Below are 18,911 nucleotides of genomic sequence, written 5' to 3'. Positions count from 1 at the left end.
ACTTAGAAAAACGTATTTTTCCATGTTTTGAGACTACCACACATATACAAACCAAAATCCATTGGCATATATTACAACAGCAAGTGATGCAACAACGTGAAGGATAAAACCGTCTCCTGCATTCCTTGAGCCTTAGCAGGTCACAGACGTAGCTCGTTTAGCAACAATGCGAGTGCGAACTTGCGTTCGTGTGGAATGGTGCAGTAAACACAAGTGTGCTATGTTAAGTTCGCGTTAAGCTCGTGATCATGGGCCTGTTACCGCTCGAGTTCACAGACTGTCTCACGGACAGCCCGTATTTCCGTGAGAACCTTCACGCGCACGAAAATGAGCTGGACCGGACGAGTCAGGCAATCAAAGGAATCATCAAGGAGGTCAAGGATCTGCTGAACGCTGCTCGAAGTAAGTTCATCAGAATATCTTTCTCGATTTCCGTTGTGTGTTCGCATCAAGCAGCGCTTCGTGCATGCACGCAAGAGCTGCAAAGCCGAGGTGAACTTGTCAACTGAAGTATTAGTTGCACGGGCGCCGTGAGGCCAAGTTTTCAGAGCTGCGTCGAGGGTCCCACCCACATCGGCACCTTGTGGGTGCCAAAGGTTCGTGTTTGAGTGTCGTTTGTTGAGCGTGTCGTGTTTAGATCAAATCATCCTGTGATCGAGCAAGCCCTTCCGTTGCGGAATAAACAAATTCCATTTACGGCATGTTCGCCGGGCTAGTTGTTTAAACGAGCGACGCTAGAAGCGCGCGTTTGAGCTAGCCGGAAAAAAAAGTAAGCATGCGCGCGGGAGTTTGTTCCCATTAACGAAAGCCGCGGGCTGCGAATGATTTGGAACGGCAGGGCCCTCATTCTTTTACGGCTCAGGTGTGGAGCAGTTCGCGTTAACTTGAAGCATTTGCCGCGTTTTTCAAAATGTCGGGGTGAAAGATCGGCACGTTTTATCGCAACGGCCGCGTGAAATTGATTACCTAGAAATGAGTGATATGACCTGCTTTTCACTTGCTTTGGTTATCTCAAGCTTACGCATGCATAGAGATGCAATTGTGTTCCGTCAGCGCACGGCAGTAACGTTTTGCGAGGCTTTCTTGAAGCCCAATGCGTCCGACGTTCTCTATTGTCCACTATTGTCCACTCAATAAGTCCACTATTGTAGCAGCGTAACTGAATCAGATATTTAAATGCACGCATCGAAGGCGCTTAGCAGGGAGTATATTAAGTAGTAAAATAAACAAATTCGTCGTGTCACCACAGTTGCACGAGTGTCTAACAGTTCGACACTAGCAGATGTCGCAGTGTAGAAGTGTCGCATTGCACATTGCGGGCAGGTGAATAATAGAATTGATGGCAGCATGGGAAATCAACAACACTTATAACCAGTAACTGTGAATGCGAATGCCTTATCGTAGATTCCGCTTAATCTGCTCCACTCCTACTCTCTTATCAAGGGTAGATGCGTCTTACAGGCGCTAAGAAATCGCGAGTACATCATGCATACTTTGGGAAATTATTTGAACTGGTTGGGAACGGGCGATCTCATGTAGGTCTTCAACTCTGCGTGTAAAGTAATTGACTGCACCAGTGCTGCACGTTGCCGCTTCCAAAGTAAATGTTGCTGAACTACTCACGCAGAAAGAAAAAAGACCGAATACGAGTAAGATAAGTATAAATACGACTTTTTATATTTTTTTAAATAAAATCTCCTCGAGTCAGGAGTATGAAGTTCCTAACACGCGTGGGAGTCATCCTACGTGTGGTTTAACTTCATTCCTTGCTAGACTACTCACTGCAAGTTGTTTAACACTTTCAACGGCATTGACAGTGTTAATAAAAAATGTAGGGCAGTGTTTTTGAAATGTTGGCTGCATGGAGCGTGCTGCGCGCCCGCTGCGTAAAATCCCGAATCTATTCATTGCATCAGTGGACACAGCTCGAACGTGTGGTTGTGACGCGCTCTAAGTTCGTTTTATTGCACAAATTATTTCTGCAATTTGTCGGCATTTCGCAACACCGCTCACTTGCTCTTCAAGGAGCTTTCCCTGCGTGCGTATTTTTTTCCTATCCTTTCTAGCGGCTAAGAATTTTTTTTGTTTTCATATTTATGTCCAAGGAGGACACCACTTGTTCTGAAATGAACGTTTACAACACAACAGAAATATAAATATTAACTGTTTTAAAATGTCACTTATGAACCCTCTCATGGATTAGCGGTATATGTTTTCTAAAAGAAAATGTCACGATTGGCTAAACTTGCTGTCCCGGAAAGCTGGACATTTCATCTACATGTTCCACATGAAGAACAAAAGTAAATTTGTCAAACGCTATTTGGTGTGTCCATAATCGATGAATTAGCCTGGTTGTCTCGGAGCATTTGTTGATCATAAGCCAGTCGATCGACGAGTCTACACGTGTTATGCGCTATACGTATAACATATGTGTAGACTTCACTTTACAAAAGAAAGAAAAAAAAAGCAGTGCAGCTGCGTGAAGTGCAGTGAAGTTAATGCGAGTCCTTTTTTGACTCATTCACTGTCCGTTGTTCTGCACGCGTTACGAATTTGCAGCTTTGCGTGTTTCTGAGCATTGAACTTTTGTAACCATTCAATGCATTCTCGTTACATCTTCGTAACCGCTCCTTACTCTTCTTCTCTACCCTTTTTTTTCTTTTTAGACCTCTCGAGAGCACAACGGAGCCTTGCCAACAGTTTCATAAATTTCAGGCTGGAATGCATCGGCAACAGCCAGACCGATGATGAAATCGTTATTGGTAAGTGCATTTTACTGCTCACAGTATTTCTGCTATATGTTTAGAAACCCTTATCCGCGGATATTCGAGGCCTGCGCTTGAAGATTATTTCAAGCGCACATTTCGGACAGTGCTTCATTTGTCGTCACATGTGTTCAGAACAAAAATTCTGGAGCCGACCCTAATCATTGACTTAATTATTGACTGGTAGTGACACTCGCACGTTGGCGTTCGTGAGCCATGTTGTACACCTTGGGTTAACTAAGTGTTTCGCGCGCTGCCGCAGCGGATCTCGGAGGCCACGTAGAAAGAAGCGCGTGTTTGAGATCTGCTCTGCCAGGTGCCGCGACGATCGCAGCTACTCACAATCTTGCTCAACGAACTCGATCTATAATTTTAATTAATTATGCCGACAGGTGATTGACCCTTTCAGTTAAAGCCATGCTCCGAAATCATACGGATCCAATGTAACTCATAACTTGAACCAGAACTATCGATTTCTATTCTTTAGAAGATATTTTATCAATATTCGAAAAACCGGAAGTGCTCGAACGGAAGGGCTGGGAAGGGAAACAAAAATGTCACTCGGTGTTCGTGCCACTAAAATTTGCAATATGAATGGTGCCCTATGGGGAAGGTTTAGCTTGCGGCGCATTGCGATTTCTGCATTGAAAAACAAGGGGAGCACAGAAATGCTCTCCATTAAGCAACTGCGGAGCTGAGTTGAATTGAATTGATTTTATTGTACTTGAACAAAAAGCAGATTATGTTTACCGACTCTCGCATAGTTGCGGTGTGGAGCCGCCTCCAAAATACATGCAGGAATTGTTAGAGATCAATAATATAATAATTTCCGCGGTTTTACGTACCAAAACCACGATATGATTGAGGCACGCAGACGTAAATGACCCCGCATCACAGGGGCGTAGCCAAGGGGGGTTGGGGGTTCAACCCCTCCCCCCCCCCCCCCCCGAAGTTTTTCAATTTTGCATGTGTATATATACGCGCACACATACAAACGCACGCACGAACATACATAAGATATGGTTGAACCCCCCCCCCCCCCCCCGAAAAAAATTTCTTGCTACGCCCCTGCCGCATCAGGCCCGTAGCCATAGCCCACTTGCTGAAAACCTTGACTATTTGAGAAAAACACCTATTATTTATTTTTGGTCAAAACACCTACTTCACCAAAATTTCGCCCCCCCCCCCCTCGTCCCCTGGTTACGGTCCCGCCCCGCATAATTTTGACCACCTGGGGTTCTTTAACATGCCCTGACATCGCGCATTACATGGTCGGATATCAGTAGACCTTTTGAAATATTAAGCAGGGTTTTGTACTGCATAACGTGTCACCTTGAACAAGAAGCTTTCGCTGTTCTTTGAGGTGTACCTTCTAGAATCTAGGTCATATGAAAGTGGACAGTTATGGTAATTTTTATATTAAGCACGAAGGATTCCTTCTCGCAGGGGTTTTTTGAGGGGTTGGGGTGGGGGTATTAAGGAAGAAATGCTGCGCATCAGTCGCATGCATACCAACATCCTCGAGTGAGTATTGGTGCCAGCAAACGACTGCGATGAGTGAACTTCATTAAGCGCACGTCTCGTTGTGCCTCGCTCGACATCCCTGTCAAATTGCGAGGAAGAGTGAAAAGACGCCTACGTCATGTCTTCGACGTATCAAGATGTGGTGACGTCACAGAACGAGCCGATCGTCCGTCTCTTCGACGCCTTCCGCGGCTTATCAGCTCCTCATGACTAGACGACTCACAGCGCGATAAACTGCGTCAAGATGCCTAAAGACGCCCGCGGCGGCGTACTTTCAGCAACAGTCATTGCTCCTTCCAATGAGCCACACTGGGATGCGATGCGGCCACAGCCTTACAGTGATGAACAAACAAAGTTTCCGTATCACAACGTCGGCCTTTAGATAACAGGTGGCATGTGCACTTTGTGCCGTGATCTCATGCGAGAGGTTCGGATCCTGTTCACTTCAGTGATGGCCGCTGCGATGCCACACGAAAAAAACAAAGATGGATAGAAACGCACCCCCCCTATCTATCTATCTATCTATCTATCTATCTATCTATCTATCTATCTATCTATCTATCTATCTATCTATCTATCTATCTATCTATCTATCTATCTATCTATCTATTTATCTATCTATCTATCTATCTATCTATCTATCTATCTATCTATCTATCTATCTATCTATCTATCTATTTCTCTATCTACCTATGTATCTATCTATCTATTTATCTGTCTGTCTGTCTGTCTGTCTGTCTGTCTGTCTGTCTGTCTGTCTGTCTGTCTGTCTGTCTGTCTGTCGAAACTAAGGCTGCGCTTAGCGCTATTTCTATATATCTCTCTCTGAAGCATGCATGGTTTTCAATGAGACTGGCAGCGCTCCCGTAGATGACACGACGGTAGGAGCACGGAAACCCTTTTTTAAGCAGGCAGCTGTTGTGTATCCGCAACTGCCACCGCAATTTTCTGCTGTGTGATACATTCTGTTCACCACCCTGTCCTAACAGACCGCAGCGGCTTCGGTTTAGGGCTTATAATACTGTAGGTGCAAGACGGCATAGGGAAAGTTCGTTAAAAGGGACACACTAGAGAGAAAGTTCATCTCACCTCGATATATATATATATATATATATATATATATATATATATATATATATATATATATATATATATATATATATATATATATATATATATATATATATTGTCCGGCTTACCTGTGCGAGCACGAATTTCTCAATCTCACGTCACTGTGCCTTCATTACATTCGCGCGGCTTTTCTTCTACCGCTTTCTTTCTTGCGGAGGCAATGCTATTGTTCTGCTACACTTGCAGATTAAGTCAGTGCTGTGGCAATCGGAGATAGTAATAATGCCTTCAGAAACGTGACGTAGCCACCCTTTCAAGTACAGTGTGTTTTATGTGGCCGCCTTGTGCGGTAAACAAAAACAGTAACTTTGTGCTACAGTGTGTGCAACGCAGAAGTGCAGCTTGGTGGTTCCCGTGTACATGATAAGCCAAGCACCGAGCCTTCAGAGTGGCCACTGTCGGGAAAAAAACGTTGCTTTCTCACGCGCTCTGCCTGTTCGACACTATCGCGTCTTCCTCTTCTGTCGCATTTGTCCGACCCACTCGGCGACCGGTTCGGGTCGTCCTGGAGGCGATATCACGGCAGGCCCGATTAAAGGGGTGCTGACACCAATTTTCGAAGCCGAGTTTACTCTGCCACACAAATCTCCTGTGTACAGAGACGGCTGTGAGCAAGTGTGAAGCTCAATAAATGCTAAGATATTTTATCTCGACATTAAAGTCGATTCGCACCCACTGGCACACCTACTGACATCGACACTATCGTGACGTCAATCTACAGCGTCAATTCAGTGGTGCGGTCTTGTACGCATTCCAAATAAGCACGGAGGCGTTGCGTTACATCCAGCCGCACGAGATTGGTCAATGCAGGGCCGTGACGTCTGTCGCTGTTCACATTGGCCATTCGCGTGCGGCTGGATGTAACGCCGCGCCTCCGTGCTTATTTGGAATGCGTACATGATCGCACCACTGGTGACTTCACGCAACAGTATGGCTAGTTGTGATGCCGTGAGGTACCAAAACATTCAAGGTGGCCGCTTGTGCGTCACCATCGGAGCTATGGAGCGGAACGGCCGTGGAAACGTCACGATATCTCGTGCGAATACGTGACGAGAAGCTAATGCCGCGTTGTGACGTCAAGGTACAGTAGGAACCGAAACTAACTTTTTAAAACATACTGCAATTACCTTTTCAGGGTGCACTCACTCTTATCAGTACATTTTATGGGCTCTTGAGGGCTTGGCTCTCGTCTCCCACATTTGATATAATTAAATGATCCTATAAGGTTAGGAATGTGGGCTAAGTGCTTTTCTTTGAAAAGGCGTGAAGGGCAACCCTTTCCCACGTCTTCGACGCAAGAGCCAACCCACTTTCAAAAGGCGGTGTGGCTGCGCAAAGGCGACGTAGCTGGGGCTGAATGCAATACATGTCAGAGCCACATGTAGCGTCGGGACAACGCTCCGACGAGAGTCCGTGTGGTACGTTGTCTAATTCCGCCATGTTGTTTAATCCGACGTCTCAGTTCTGATTGGCTCACGAAGATCCATGCCCCCCGGATTGGCTGAAAGCCGCCATATCGACCTCCCAATGTAACGGTGTTTCGTATAGTCGGGAGTGTCCTATATATTCGGAAGCGCAGTAAACTTACTCATTTGTGTACGGGGCAACAACTCTTTCGAGACCTGCCATGGTTACTTTGTTGTGCTGCTTTAGGCACGAGGACGCAGGTTCGACACCCGGCCATGGCGCCTGCAATTTGGTATTTGTGTGGGCAAAGTGCGAGGACGCACGTGTACTTAGATCTATAGGTGCGCGTTAAGGAACTCCAGGTGGCCATAATTTCTCTACGGTGTGCCTCATAATCACATCATGACTCTGGCACGCGAAAAACCGAGAATTTTCTTTTAACTCTCGAGGATGGTGGAGAGAGACAAAGCAAGAAGAGGAAGGGCAGATATGTTAACCAGACGAGTGTCCGGTTTGCTACCCTGCACAGTGGGTAAGGGAATAGGGACTTGAAAAGATGAGGGGGTGGGGGTGAGCACTGCCCGCACACAGCAGTACAATCCGGTTTTCCAGTACGTAACTCAGTACGGGATATGGAGCTGTACACCTGCTCAGCGTTTCTCCGACTAGCACTCCCTTTGTTCTTTAATTTGAATGAAAAGAAGAAGAAAACGAAGGATCACGCGTTTTCTTAGTGATACGCACTTTCTCACGACCGCGCGCTACGAGGGCTCAGGAGACAGAAGTCTGTGGTAGACGCCGCCCGCAAACGACACCCCGCCCGTCGGCAAGCGTTGACTTGAGAGCCAACCGTCGCAACCGTCTGCAGCTCTTGCACAAGAAAACGACACGTCTTGTTGATGTCTGCCAGCAGGTTGCAGTGCGAGTGCGTCGTGAGCCGGGTCACTGAAATGAAATGGTAAATCAGTTTTGACTGGTCAATTATTGTTTGCAAAGTTGAGTGTCGGTGTTTTAGCCAGCGTATGTTCTTTACTACAAGAGACATTGGTCGAAGCTTCACTTTAAATCTTGCGCCGAAGCTTCACAACCAATATGTTAGCTTAACGCTTTAAAAGTCTTCTTTCGTACTTTGGCAGGATTGGCTCAATAAAATTTCCTGTAACTTTCAATGTTAAGTCTCTGGCTCCTTGCGAGCACAATTAATGTAATTCATCTTAAATGATGAATAATTGTGTTGGCCCTAGCAGACGGGCCGTCACAATCTTTGACGTCACGCCAGGTAAATTGGGGCGTGACGTCACCCCCCCCCCCCGTCGATTTTTTTTTCAATTTTGCATGTGTATATATACACACGCGCGAACATACGCGAACATACTTAAAGGGTGGTTGAACCATCCCCCCACACAACATCCCCCCCCCCCCCCCCCCCCCCAAATAAAACAATCTGGCTACGCCCCTGGTACTGGTATAGGCTAGTTGGTCAGTCGTGATATAGATCATGGCAGTGCACATCATGAATAGGGACGACACAGAACATAAGCTTGAGCCAGACAACGGATAAGCCACGATTCCCACGCGTAGTAGATGCTGGTTAGAGACCTTCGATTTCGCGGCTCGTATATTGTCCCCTAACGTGGTGGACCTATTGTTCGCGCCGGTCGATCAGCCGACTTGCGGCGTAACGAGATCTGCCTCGGCGACACGCAGTCAAAAGCTCGCGCATGTTCTTTGCGGTCTTCACCCACCACCGAGGCGTCCCCTTTCATCCTCAGACTGGCCTACGGCGTAAGAAAGAGTGGATCGAGGTGGGCGCAACCGCCCATTCGCGGGAGCGATTTCGCGTCTTCTATTTGACTTCACTTGTTCAAAAGTTGTCTCGTACTGCCCAAAATATTGCACCTCCGTCCTCATTAACTATTTCAGGCCCAGTAATTCCAATTGGAATCATCAATTTTGTAAGTCAGTCAGCAAGCACTTGGTAAAGATAATGCGTTGTTCTTCCTCAAGAGCTCATATTTAGCATTTGCTGTACATATGGTGCCAAGCTGGTAGGCACAACGAAGCGAGGCCACGTGTGAGCAAAGGAATTGCAGAAGCGGTCGCGCATTTCGCTGAGGCAGCTTCTTCTTTCACCGTGCAGAAGTAGGGCATTTACTTTAGTTCTGCGTCGAAAATTGGAATTTTGGCTATTGGTCATTATGCTATCCGATTTAAAGAACTGTTTACCTAATTAATTAAGGAAGAAATATTAGAACAATTATTGAATAATAATTATTTGTTAAATTAATTTGAACATTAGTTATTCTTCATTGAAAATAATTAATTTGGGACTTAAATGGTTAATCTTGACTAAGTTAACGATGCGATGAACTCTGCTTCGAGAACTCTCGAAATGTACTTGAGTATTGTTTTCATAATCAGCCAATATTGATTAGTTTAATTTCTATTGACTGATTGCTTTCTGTACAGAAATGTTTGTGAAGGAGAAAGAAAACAATGATTAGACACGCAAGAGAATAATGATCTGGAGTAAAATGGCAACTTGGGCGAGTTGGTATCGGTTCATACTTCAGATATCAGCGCACCAACAAAACGAGCACACTAAAGGGGAGGAAACGACGCAGTTGCGAGTCAGCGCTTGTTGTGTGCGTCGTTTCCTCCCCTTTAGTGTGCTCGTTTTGTTGGTGCGCTGATATCTGAAGTAAGAATAATGATCAGGAGGACAAAGGCATTACTTCACCGAAAAGTGGTACGGTGTCGCGCACTCTCTGACCAAATCGCCCAACAAGAGGACACAGACGCTTACCCCCACATGAAGAAGTCAGCACATTATAATTTATAAGTGGAAACATAGCGTCTGGTAAAGGGTGTGGGCTAATGGAGTTTAAATTCGGTGCCTCACTGCTTGAAACAAGCGAACGACAGTAACCTTGGTTAGCGACTTATGAAGCGTACAAGTTTAGCGTGCTAATCTGCATCTTACTCGTGATTGTTACCTTTGTGGCTTTGTGTTGTGCTGCCGGGCACGGTTTCGATTGGCGGCCTCGGTGGCTGCGTACCGATGGAGGTGAAATTCTCAACCTACTGCGCAGTCTCGAGGCGTGTCAGCTGCGTAATTTAGTTAATTACAATTACCTCGATTACGTGACTGCCTTGGGTGCTTTATGAGATGTGGTTTAAAGAAATTAAATCTGCTTGGTTTGCAATGTTTGAGAGAGATAAATTTCGCTTTCAGACACCTCCGTCCTGTATTTTTTTCCATATTTCCGTCAATTTTTAACCAGATTATTACTGGCGACAGTGACCTCGGCGCTAACCACGGTGGTATGACACGCGTGTTTCAGCATTGGTGCGCCTTACATGTATGTATACATTAATGATCCATGCTCAGGTAATCTTATCACGTAACATTCTCTGCTTTCCATATGTTTCATCGTAGCCTATACAACTGTGGCTTCTCGTGGTCGCACACTGTCACGGAAAAGAAATTTGTTCCGCTTTCATCTACATATATCACATGCAACGCAGTCGGCACATTCTTTTAGAGCTGCCGGCTGGTATCGGCCCATTCGTATATTGTTCCCTCTCGGCAATTCCTCTCCATCGAACTGTCATCGCAGAATGCAAGACCGAAAGTGTTTAGTTTTTGATCCCCACGTTTCCACAAAAGATATGCGGTGTTTTTAAATATTGATCGGTTATATGCGGACCAAAGTTATCACCATCACATGAGCCGGCGGCGCCAGTCCACAGTACGCGTTGTCGAAGCGAGTTTGTTGTACAGGCGTGCAGTGCTCACTCCAAGTTTACAGTTTCTCACCAACAGCCGCACTCGTACTGACAAGGAACAGCTGCTGCGACGCCGGCACGTGCGACGTGACGGCGCGTCGGGCATCTCGATGTACACTGTACACTATAGCCGATCGAAATGCAGGCTTCGCGGAGAGTTCGCTTGCCAAGGCTGGCCGCGTTACGTAATGCCTTATACGCTTCGTTTCTGTCTCCGTGTTCGGAATAGCGCAGCTCGAATCAGCTGCTTCGCAAAACTAAACACATTGAAGAACAGCTGCCGACATATACGTATACCTAAACTCACCAGACAGCTGTTTGCGCTGTCTAAACGACACCAGAGGTGCGTGAAGTTAATGTTATAGGTCTCGCCTTGACCCGAGGTGCTGAGACATTTTCTGTGCCATTCAATTGTTTGCCCTGTACGGATGTAGTCGTTAGCAGCGGCGGCCGCCGTACGAAGTGACCGCTATTTGGGTGGCCGGCAAGTGAAGTGCCACCTGTCTGGAAACGATGCGTCTGACACGTGCGCTTTGTTTTGTTTCAGCCGGTTCTCTCAAGGAATTCGGCCGACTACTGATGACCATCGAAGATGAGCGGGACCGAATGGTGCGTGCTGCCCTCGCGTGTCCCTGTATACATATGGGACCTTTCCGCGAAAGCGCCTGCGTGTAGTTATGCAGACTTGAGAACTAAGCCAGAATATAGCTAAGCGAATCTGACTGTTTCTGTATGATTCATATTTTCGTCTGTGGTTGAAATGGCGTGACCGTCGTTGTCCTAAGGAAATCTATCAGAACCGGCAACATTAAGGCGGTAATGCTGTTGCAAAAGAGGACATGACATTTTTTTTTTTTCATATTTATGTGCAGTCAGTGACAGTCTAAGCATTGCAGACAGAATCCCCGTCTGGTCAGCGTACAGGGACACGGTCTTCGCTGTACTTACTCACGTTTAATTTGTGTTGATGCGCCTGTCGATTACGTTCGCTCGTTTCCGCGACAAGTGATTTTGCGCGTTTACGTCGGTCAATGTCTCTGAATAGATCTTAGTTTCACTGGATTTAGGATGACACTTGAAATTTTTGGCAAACTTAATAGGAGATCCCGGTACCAGTGTCCCTTCAAATATCGCATTCGTGCTAGAACGACGAACTTTTATTTTCCTGTATGCCCTGGCAGGGCTCTCTTACACTCCTATACTAAGGTGCAGGGCAGGTTCAGGGTCAAGTTTGTACTGAATTCTTAGGTGGTTACCGCGTACAGGTCTCACCCCTAAATAAAATACAAAAAAGAAGGGGTACGGACACGTGTCATAGCGCCCAATACAGTTTACAATAACTTTTCTTGCATGCTTATTTCGGGTTGGTTTACGTGGGAACAGATCGTCGGTGACGTTTTGACACTGGCTTCGGAGGAGGAGAAAAACTTTATTAAAAACAGAGGAGTTTGGAGCACGCGTTTACCCGCTCGACTGCTGACCCGAAGGTCGCAGGATCGAATCCCGGCCGCGGCGGCCGCATTTAGGTGCACGTTAAAGAACAACAGATGGTCAAAGTTTCCGGAGCCCTCCACTGCGGCGTCCTTCATAATCATCATATCGTGGTTTTGGGACGTAAAACCCCAGCAATTACTAAACAGTCTTAGTTGAGCGTCCGTAACAGCTCGACGAACGCAGCCTGCCTTTGGAAATGACTGGCAGTGGTGTTGGTCGGCTCGCTCGGCATACTTGGTTACGTGCCGCTGTCTCCGTCGTTCTGTGGAACCTGCGAATACTCAGTAATTGAGAGTCGCAAAGCCACAAGCTCCTCATAACAGGCAAGAGAAAGTACGGACAACGACATATTCAGGTGTTTGCTCAATTTATTGATTCAAGTTGTGATGCCACCAATCTCCCCCCACCGAAATTATTTGCGTAGATCTATGCAACACGTTGTCCGTTCGCCTGAGCTTGATTCCCTATATACAGACAGTCTGGGGACTCTGTATTACTTTCTCGTGATCTTCTGTATATATATCCTGCGTTCATTTGCAGACTGTGCATACCGGGACACAGCCGTTGAGTGTTGCACTCTCTCTCTCTCTCTCTCTCTCTCTCTCTCTCTCTCTCTCTCTCTCTCTCTCTCTCTCTCTCTCTCTCTCTCTCTCTCTCTCTCAGCGTTGACGCTGGACCTCGGCGCTCGTACATGCTTATAGACTCGGCAGGAGCGCAGGTTCGCGCGCGCTGTTATGTTTATCTTACTTGGAGTGAACAGGCCTGTTCGGAAGAAAAACAGAACAAAAAAAGAAAAGAACGAGCTGGGATGGCACGGCATCGTAAGGTCTCGGTCGACCGCGCGTCGCACTATTACTCCGGTGGAGCTGACTAACAGAAACCAGACGTTCGTATACGAATATATGTATACGTATGCGAACCGACCCGATTCGCTCGAAAGCTAGATTCCGTAGCTCCAGTTCCTGTTCCATTTCCTTTGCGACGGACGCGTAAATAAAAAAAAAAATATGCGCGCGGGTGCCAAGGGCACGCGCGGCCGGCCGGCTTTTCTCTTTTCTACTCGTCGCCCGCGGCTGCGCGCTTCTTACTCACTCATCGCCGAGTTCCGTGCAGCTACACCCTACGTGGTGGCTTAGCGACTGGGCACACGAAGACGTGGGATAGTTTCCCGGCCACGGCGGCCGCGTTCCGATCGGGGGCGAAATTCGAGAGCGCCCGTGTATACGTTTATATGTAGGTTCGCGTTAAAAGAACCTCAGGGCTGGTCGTAATTTATCCGAGGTCCCTCACCACGGCGCTCCTCGTGTTCATATATTCGTTTTGGCAAGTAAAACACCAGGGTTTATTAGTTCCGTGCAACTGTCGAGTTGGTGGTGTAAGCTGCCCGCACGCGAACGCGGCACTGGCGGTTAAGATCGTTGGAATATGCGCTTTCGCGGCGTCGCACGCGTTTCGTTTCTCTCTCTCTCTCTCTCTCTCTCTCTCTCTCTCTCTCTCTCTCTCTCTCTCTCTCTCTCTCCCACAACGCGTGTGGATCCTCCGTGGGCTTCGTAATTTGTGCGTGGAGTTTCCACCAGCTCACGTTGCATGCAGGATGTTTGCGATCCGTGCGTGGCGTTGTATAATACGCCGTTGACTTTTGCGTTAAGCAACGTCACGCGTGAGTGTGTGCGCTTCCGAGATGTTGGAAATCGATTGCGCAGCTATAGCTGGTCTGCGGAAACGTTCAGCGGTCACGCTGGAAATGATCCGAAATTCCTTTGATCGCGCCTCTCGACGCTCGGTGGAAATACGTTTGGCGAAGCCGGGGTAACGAACTCTCGAATGTACTTGCAGTTTCTAGAGAGAGGGACCTATTGCCTTAGCAGAAGGGCACTACACAGTGTACGCCTCGCCTCTCTCTCTCTCTCTCCTCCCTTTCTCGTCAATTTCGATGAAGATGGATAAAGAATTTGTGTCTTCGTATAATATGGCGACAAGCTCTCCTTTTTACTTAAACTCATGTTTCCCGTTGTATCCACGTCGTATACGTCTACTTTCGAGCTTTCAGAGAGCGATCGACGCTGTTCTGACGTCGGTGACTTCTTGAATGCTTAGCATGTTTGTCTCGTTTTAAGAGCTGCGCACGCCGCTGCTCTTGCCAACACTTATTCAGAACACTAATTGATTGATCAAGCTCGAATTTGGTTCCCCCATTCAGATTTGTAATTGAACAACAACGAACCAGCCATCGCAGGTTTCCGACATCAAGCTGGAGCCGTGCTTCGGGAAACCGAAATTATTATATTATTCTTTTAATGTTTAGCATGTTCACAGCTATCAGCAGGCGAATCGCAGTCGTGCGAAGAAAATGTTGAAACCGCAACTGTGGTGCATGTGGCCTTTTTAATTTTTACGTTAATGAATCCGGCAGCTCTGTTGTATTGTTTTTCTTCTTACTCGGTAGTATCTAGCGAATTGGTGTATTAGATTATTAGCTAAGTTTTTTAGTAGGTGTGAGAAGTTAATGTTAGCTCTATTTGCCACCTGATCGCTGTTCAAAAGCAAGTAATCCAGCATAGAAGTCGTATGCCTGAGGGTGGGTAAAATAACGAATGTAGCCGGACAAAACAAACGTGCAATCGCGAAAACAGTCGTTTTTCACTAGTATTCGTAAAGAAAATGCTTGCGAAATTGTTGAAGCTATTGCTTTTGAACACGTCACCACTGCGCCCGGTCCGAAACAGGAAGTATACATTGGCGCCTATCAGCTCACCATTACGTAACGCCTACCGGAAGTGGCAATAACTTGACGCGCTACGTAACACGCAGGCCGCGTGACGAGGTGTCGCCTCATCTATCTCCACTTCATTATTTAAGCTCTCGATGCTTCGATCGCAGTTGCCACTTCCGTGTTGTGCTTGCGTACACAGTTACCACAAGCGGACTTGGCATATCTGTTGTAGACACGCGTGTCAGGAGATAACGCATGACCCTTTTGTGACCTTCGAAAAATCAGGAATTGGCGCGATGAGCCTGTTGTCAAGCGGCGTAATAAGTCGCGCTATGGGCGTTTATCGTTTTCACTACGGAGCTAAGTGGGCACTCTTAGCGGTGTTTGACTATGTGCCGTCCCTCTTAATTCGGTTGAAGGTTAATTAGAACTTACAAACGGGGAGAGGCGCTAGTATCAGTTTCTCGCAACTTCGTCGTTGAAGTTCTCTGGTATAATTTGTTCGGGAATTTGAGGTGAAAGTATCCTCATAGAGCAGAAATTCCTGTTTATCTATCTCTTTATGTGTATGCAGAGATAAATATATCTATTCGTCAGTTGGAGCGATGGAGTGCGGACTAAGAAATAGCAAAAGCGGCCGAGGACAGTAAGAGTCAGGTGATGCGATCATATTACAAAATTTGCAGTCGTAAAATGCATTCAGCTTGCGCTAGACAGGGTCAGATTGGAGAACATTCGTCTGGCAGATGATATAAAGGTAGGCTGATTATGATTGTGTATTTTTATGTAACGTCTACGAGAATTCCAGTACTTTTTTTTTTATTCCTCACGATACAATTTCTTATTCAGTGTTTACCGAATGAAATTTACCTCGACCTGCGATGTCATGGAACAGTAGTGTTCGCGGAGTTATAAGGTGATACCTCCGCTGCCTCTTTCACCGCTGCACCTTTTTATGTTGGCTCGATGAACTCCCGCTGTCGTTAAAGTATGACCCGTTTACTTCAGTACACTGTATGCCAACCTAATTACCGCGCTTAAGTTTTGTTGCCATTTTGATTTCGTGCGTCGACGTAGCGTCTTCCAATACAAACATCAACCCCCGCGTGAGAATAGTTATGAAACGTTGGCGTGATGACATTATGGTGATCAAGATTTCCTTCATACGACGTATCGATGCCGGTGCGGCCGACGCGTATAGGCGTACTTCAAGAGAGGAGCAATACTTCATTATGTAACTTGTAAGATTCCGACATCGGTCGCTGGATCCTCGGACGGCGCGCAGGAGAATTATATAGTGTGCAGCTGCATGAGGGACTCGTCGGCAGTCGTGCATTGGACGTGCGGCCCACGAGACGGGCTGTGGCCACCCTTATCAGCGAACCTGCTTCAAATGACACGCCTTCTGACGTGCGCATTGCTCGCACCACTGCCCACGTGGCTACCGTATATACTTTCGCGATACCCCGAGGCTACATACGCCCGCCCACAGCGTCTCCGGTCAGGTCAGATTTGGACAGAGGCGTGGATTGGTAAGAATCCGTCCTCGTCGAACTATATAGGGTGCGAGCTCGACGTACGCTCCCGCCGTACAGTCATTGCGCTCGCCGCTAAGTCAGGAGGGCGCGTGCATCGGGGAACGCTTAGAAGCCCCTTGATCTGTAGGATAAACGTCGCTGCATCGAACTACGCCGGTCTGCCGCGCAGCGATGCAGTTCCATGCGACGGAACGCCAGCGCAACGATCCGCAACGCAGCGTGCAGTATGGTGTTTAGTTCTTTTGTGTATCTATAGATGCGATATCGGGGTGCTGTGACTCGTGCTTCTCGAAGTTATATCGGCATTTGTTTTCTCTATTCGGATGTACATTAAAAGAAAGGTACTCCCGAATCGAACGTGCGGCCCTCGACACGTTTTGTTTAAAAGTTCAGTCAAAGGTGCTTTTTTACAAGGTGGTGTCTACTGTCTACTCGCACCGCTGGTGCAGCGCTTCATCCAGCATGGGAACGACGCGGTTACATCATATATGGATTTTTTTTTTTGCGGAACTTCGTTCGTTTGGCTTCGAATATTATCACTCTTTCTCTCTTTGTTCTCACCTCAGATTTACATGTGACGGTGGTTTGCCGCAGGCGTATACCTCGCGATTTCTATATACCGCTATACGTTGTTTTTTCTGAACATAAAATGGCACATATGCTGAGTTGTGGTGAGCACGTTTAATTGCACAGAAATCGTCAAGGTCCAGCAACACGCCGAATTGTATAGTCATGCCGAGGCTTATCTGTACACATTCGAAATTGCATAAGAGAACGAATGAGCTGCATTGTGTAATAGCGCAAAAAACAGGGGCACAGGCAAGAGCTATTCCACAATGCGTTCATACGAACTAGTTCGGCTTTCCTTACTACTGCAAATGAGTTGTCAGTGTCAAGCGCTCCGCGGCTTTAATGGCCGAACCATATACAACGTTTTTGCCAGCGTTTCCTGGCGTTGCGTCCCTCGGCGTCGTCGCATCAACGCCGTCAGAGAGGGCGGCAAACCATATGAAGAGCGTTAGCTCAGCGTCACAGAGTGTGACCAGAGGGAATGAACCTGACACCTCGTAAAGCAGTGTACAGTTTCCATCAATGGACCAACAAGATATATTCCTGATTATAGCTTTTATGTCTCATTTGCAGTTCTGTGGTGCAAAAAACGAGTCACAGTGCCGCCGAAAAGTCTTTTTTTTATTTGACTAGTAGCGCCAGCTATTGGCATTGAGAAGAACCACAAACTCGTAATATATGGCCTCTGAGCTTGAAGCTGAGCTTGAAGCTTTGAGGCCACGTATTCGGCCAATACGCTCATTCCTGCTAAGCCTACCGATGAACTTGAGTACGGCTCTCGGAAAGAGTTCAAAGATATCACGAGCGCTTTGCTGTCGAAGCTTCTAGGGAAGAAGCTAAGTCAAATACAAGCATCAGTTGAGAACTTAAGGGCCACACAGCGCACGGCGACGACTTATTAGATTCGAGGCGGGCGGCAGCCATTTTGGCAGCAGCAACGACGCCGTTACGTAGCGGAAGTCGCTGCCAGCCGCACGATGATTGGTTCTGCGTCCATCGAGCTGCTTCCGGCGTCGACGCTGCCGCCCGTGATGTCTGGACCGTCCAGAGGTGGACGTTTCGGCCACCGGTAGCGTCGACGTCGAGGGACGCCGGCGTACGAAACGCCGGGAAAACGCCGGCAAAAACGCTCTATATGGTTCGGCCTTAAAATATACCATGCGTCTAGCACGCGACACGACTCAAGCGCAAAGCACAGTAAAATGAGCCGCGGTTCACTTTGCAGCGCATGCCTTGTGCGATACTCCTAATTTTAATCTTCCTTCCCGCATAACAACGGCTTTCTTCAGCGCCAACTCGCATAAGTGTTAGCCGAAACTTTTCCTCACTTACAGCAGCCCGGCTAATTTTGGATTAAATTTTTTGCGCGAATGGAAGGGAGAATTTAACCGATCTTTATGTACGTTCGTGCCTGTATACTTGCACTTGCAAAATTGAGAAATTTCATGGAGTGTGTTTGTGTGTAAGGGGGGGGGGGGTTGAACCGCCCATTCTCTGTCTCATTATCTCTCCCTCTCCCCCTGGCTAAGCCAATAGGATGCCAACCCTAATGCCAACCCTAGTGCCAGTGCATGTATAAGGTGATTGATGAGTGGACCGACACATTGTTTAGGGTGTTTAAACTGTGGACCGCACATACCAATTGGTGGGAGGTTACGAAACATTGGTAAGATATACATTAATTTGGTACTGAAGTTGGTCTCGACTTGTCATGCTTGCCATCACTGATTGACGTTACAGTGACGTCATCACGATTCTGCCTCTTGGGTACACCGAAACTAGGCACGTGTTCGCAAGAACTCTGTCTTACGCTAATTTATGACCTCCTTGTAAGTAAAAATACGGTCGATCCTTTATCATAAGTGAAGGCGACCTGCCGACGGCAAAGTTCAGGATATATATATATATATATATATATATATATATATATATATATATATATATATATATATATATATATATATATATATATATATATAT

At 46.9% G+C, this 18,911-nt stretch overlaps 1 protein-coding gene across 6 annotated transcripts in view; it reads left to right on the top strand.

Moving 5' to 3' along the window:
• The first annotated feature begins 119 nt into the window (after nucleotides 1-119).
• Nucleotides 120-18,911, top strand: part of LOC119383018 (rho GTPase-activating protein Graf) — a 58,515-nt gene continuing 39,723 nt past the window's right edge. For 3 of the 6 annotated variants that reach the window (XM_037650984.2, XM_049412385.1, XM_037650980.2), the window contains exons 1-3: nucleotides 122-402; nucleotides 2,667-2,762; nucleotides 11,164-11,225. In XM_037650984.2, the coding sequence (XP_037506912.1) occupies nucleotides 249-402; nucleotides 2,667-2,762; nucleotides 11,164-11,225 (312 nt within the window). In that variant the 5' untranslated portion in view covers nucleotides 122-248. Of the gene's footprint in view, nucleotides 403-2,666; nucleotides 2,763-11,163; nucleotides 11,226-18,911 lie in introns of all 6 variants that reach the window. The other 3 variants (XM_049412386.1, XM_037650982.2, XM_037650983.2) reach the window with 3 other exon arrangements.

This window comes from Rhipicephalus sanguineus, chromosome 2, assembly GCF_013339695.2.
Source record: "Rhipicephalus sanguineus isolate Rsan-2018 chromosome 2, BIME_Rsan_1.4, whole genome shotgun sequence".
NCBI lineage: Eukaryota > Metazoa > Arthropoda > Arachnida > Ixodida > Ixodidae > Rhipicephalus > Rhipicephalus sanguineus.
Note: the sequence above shows the minus strand (reverse complement) of the source record. Positions and strands in the feature narration are given on the sequence as shown.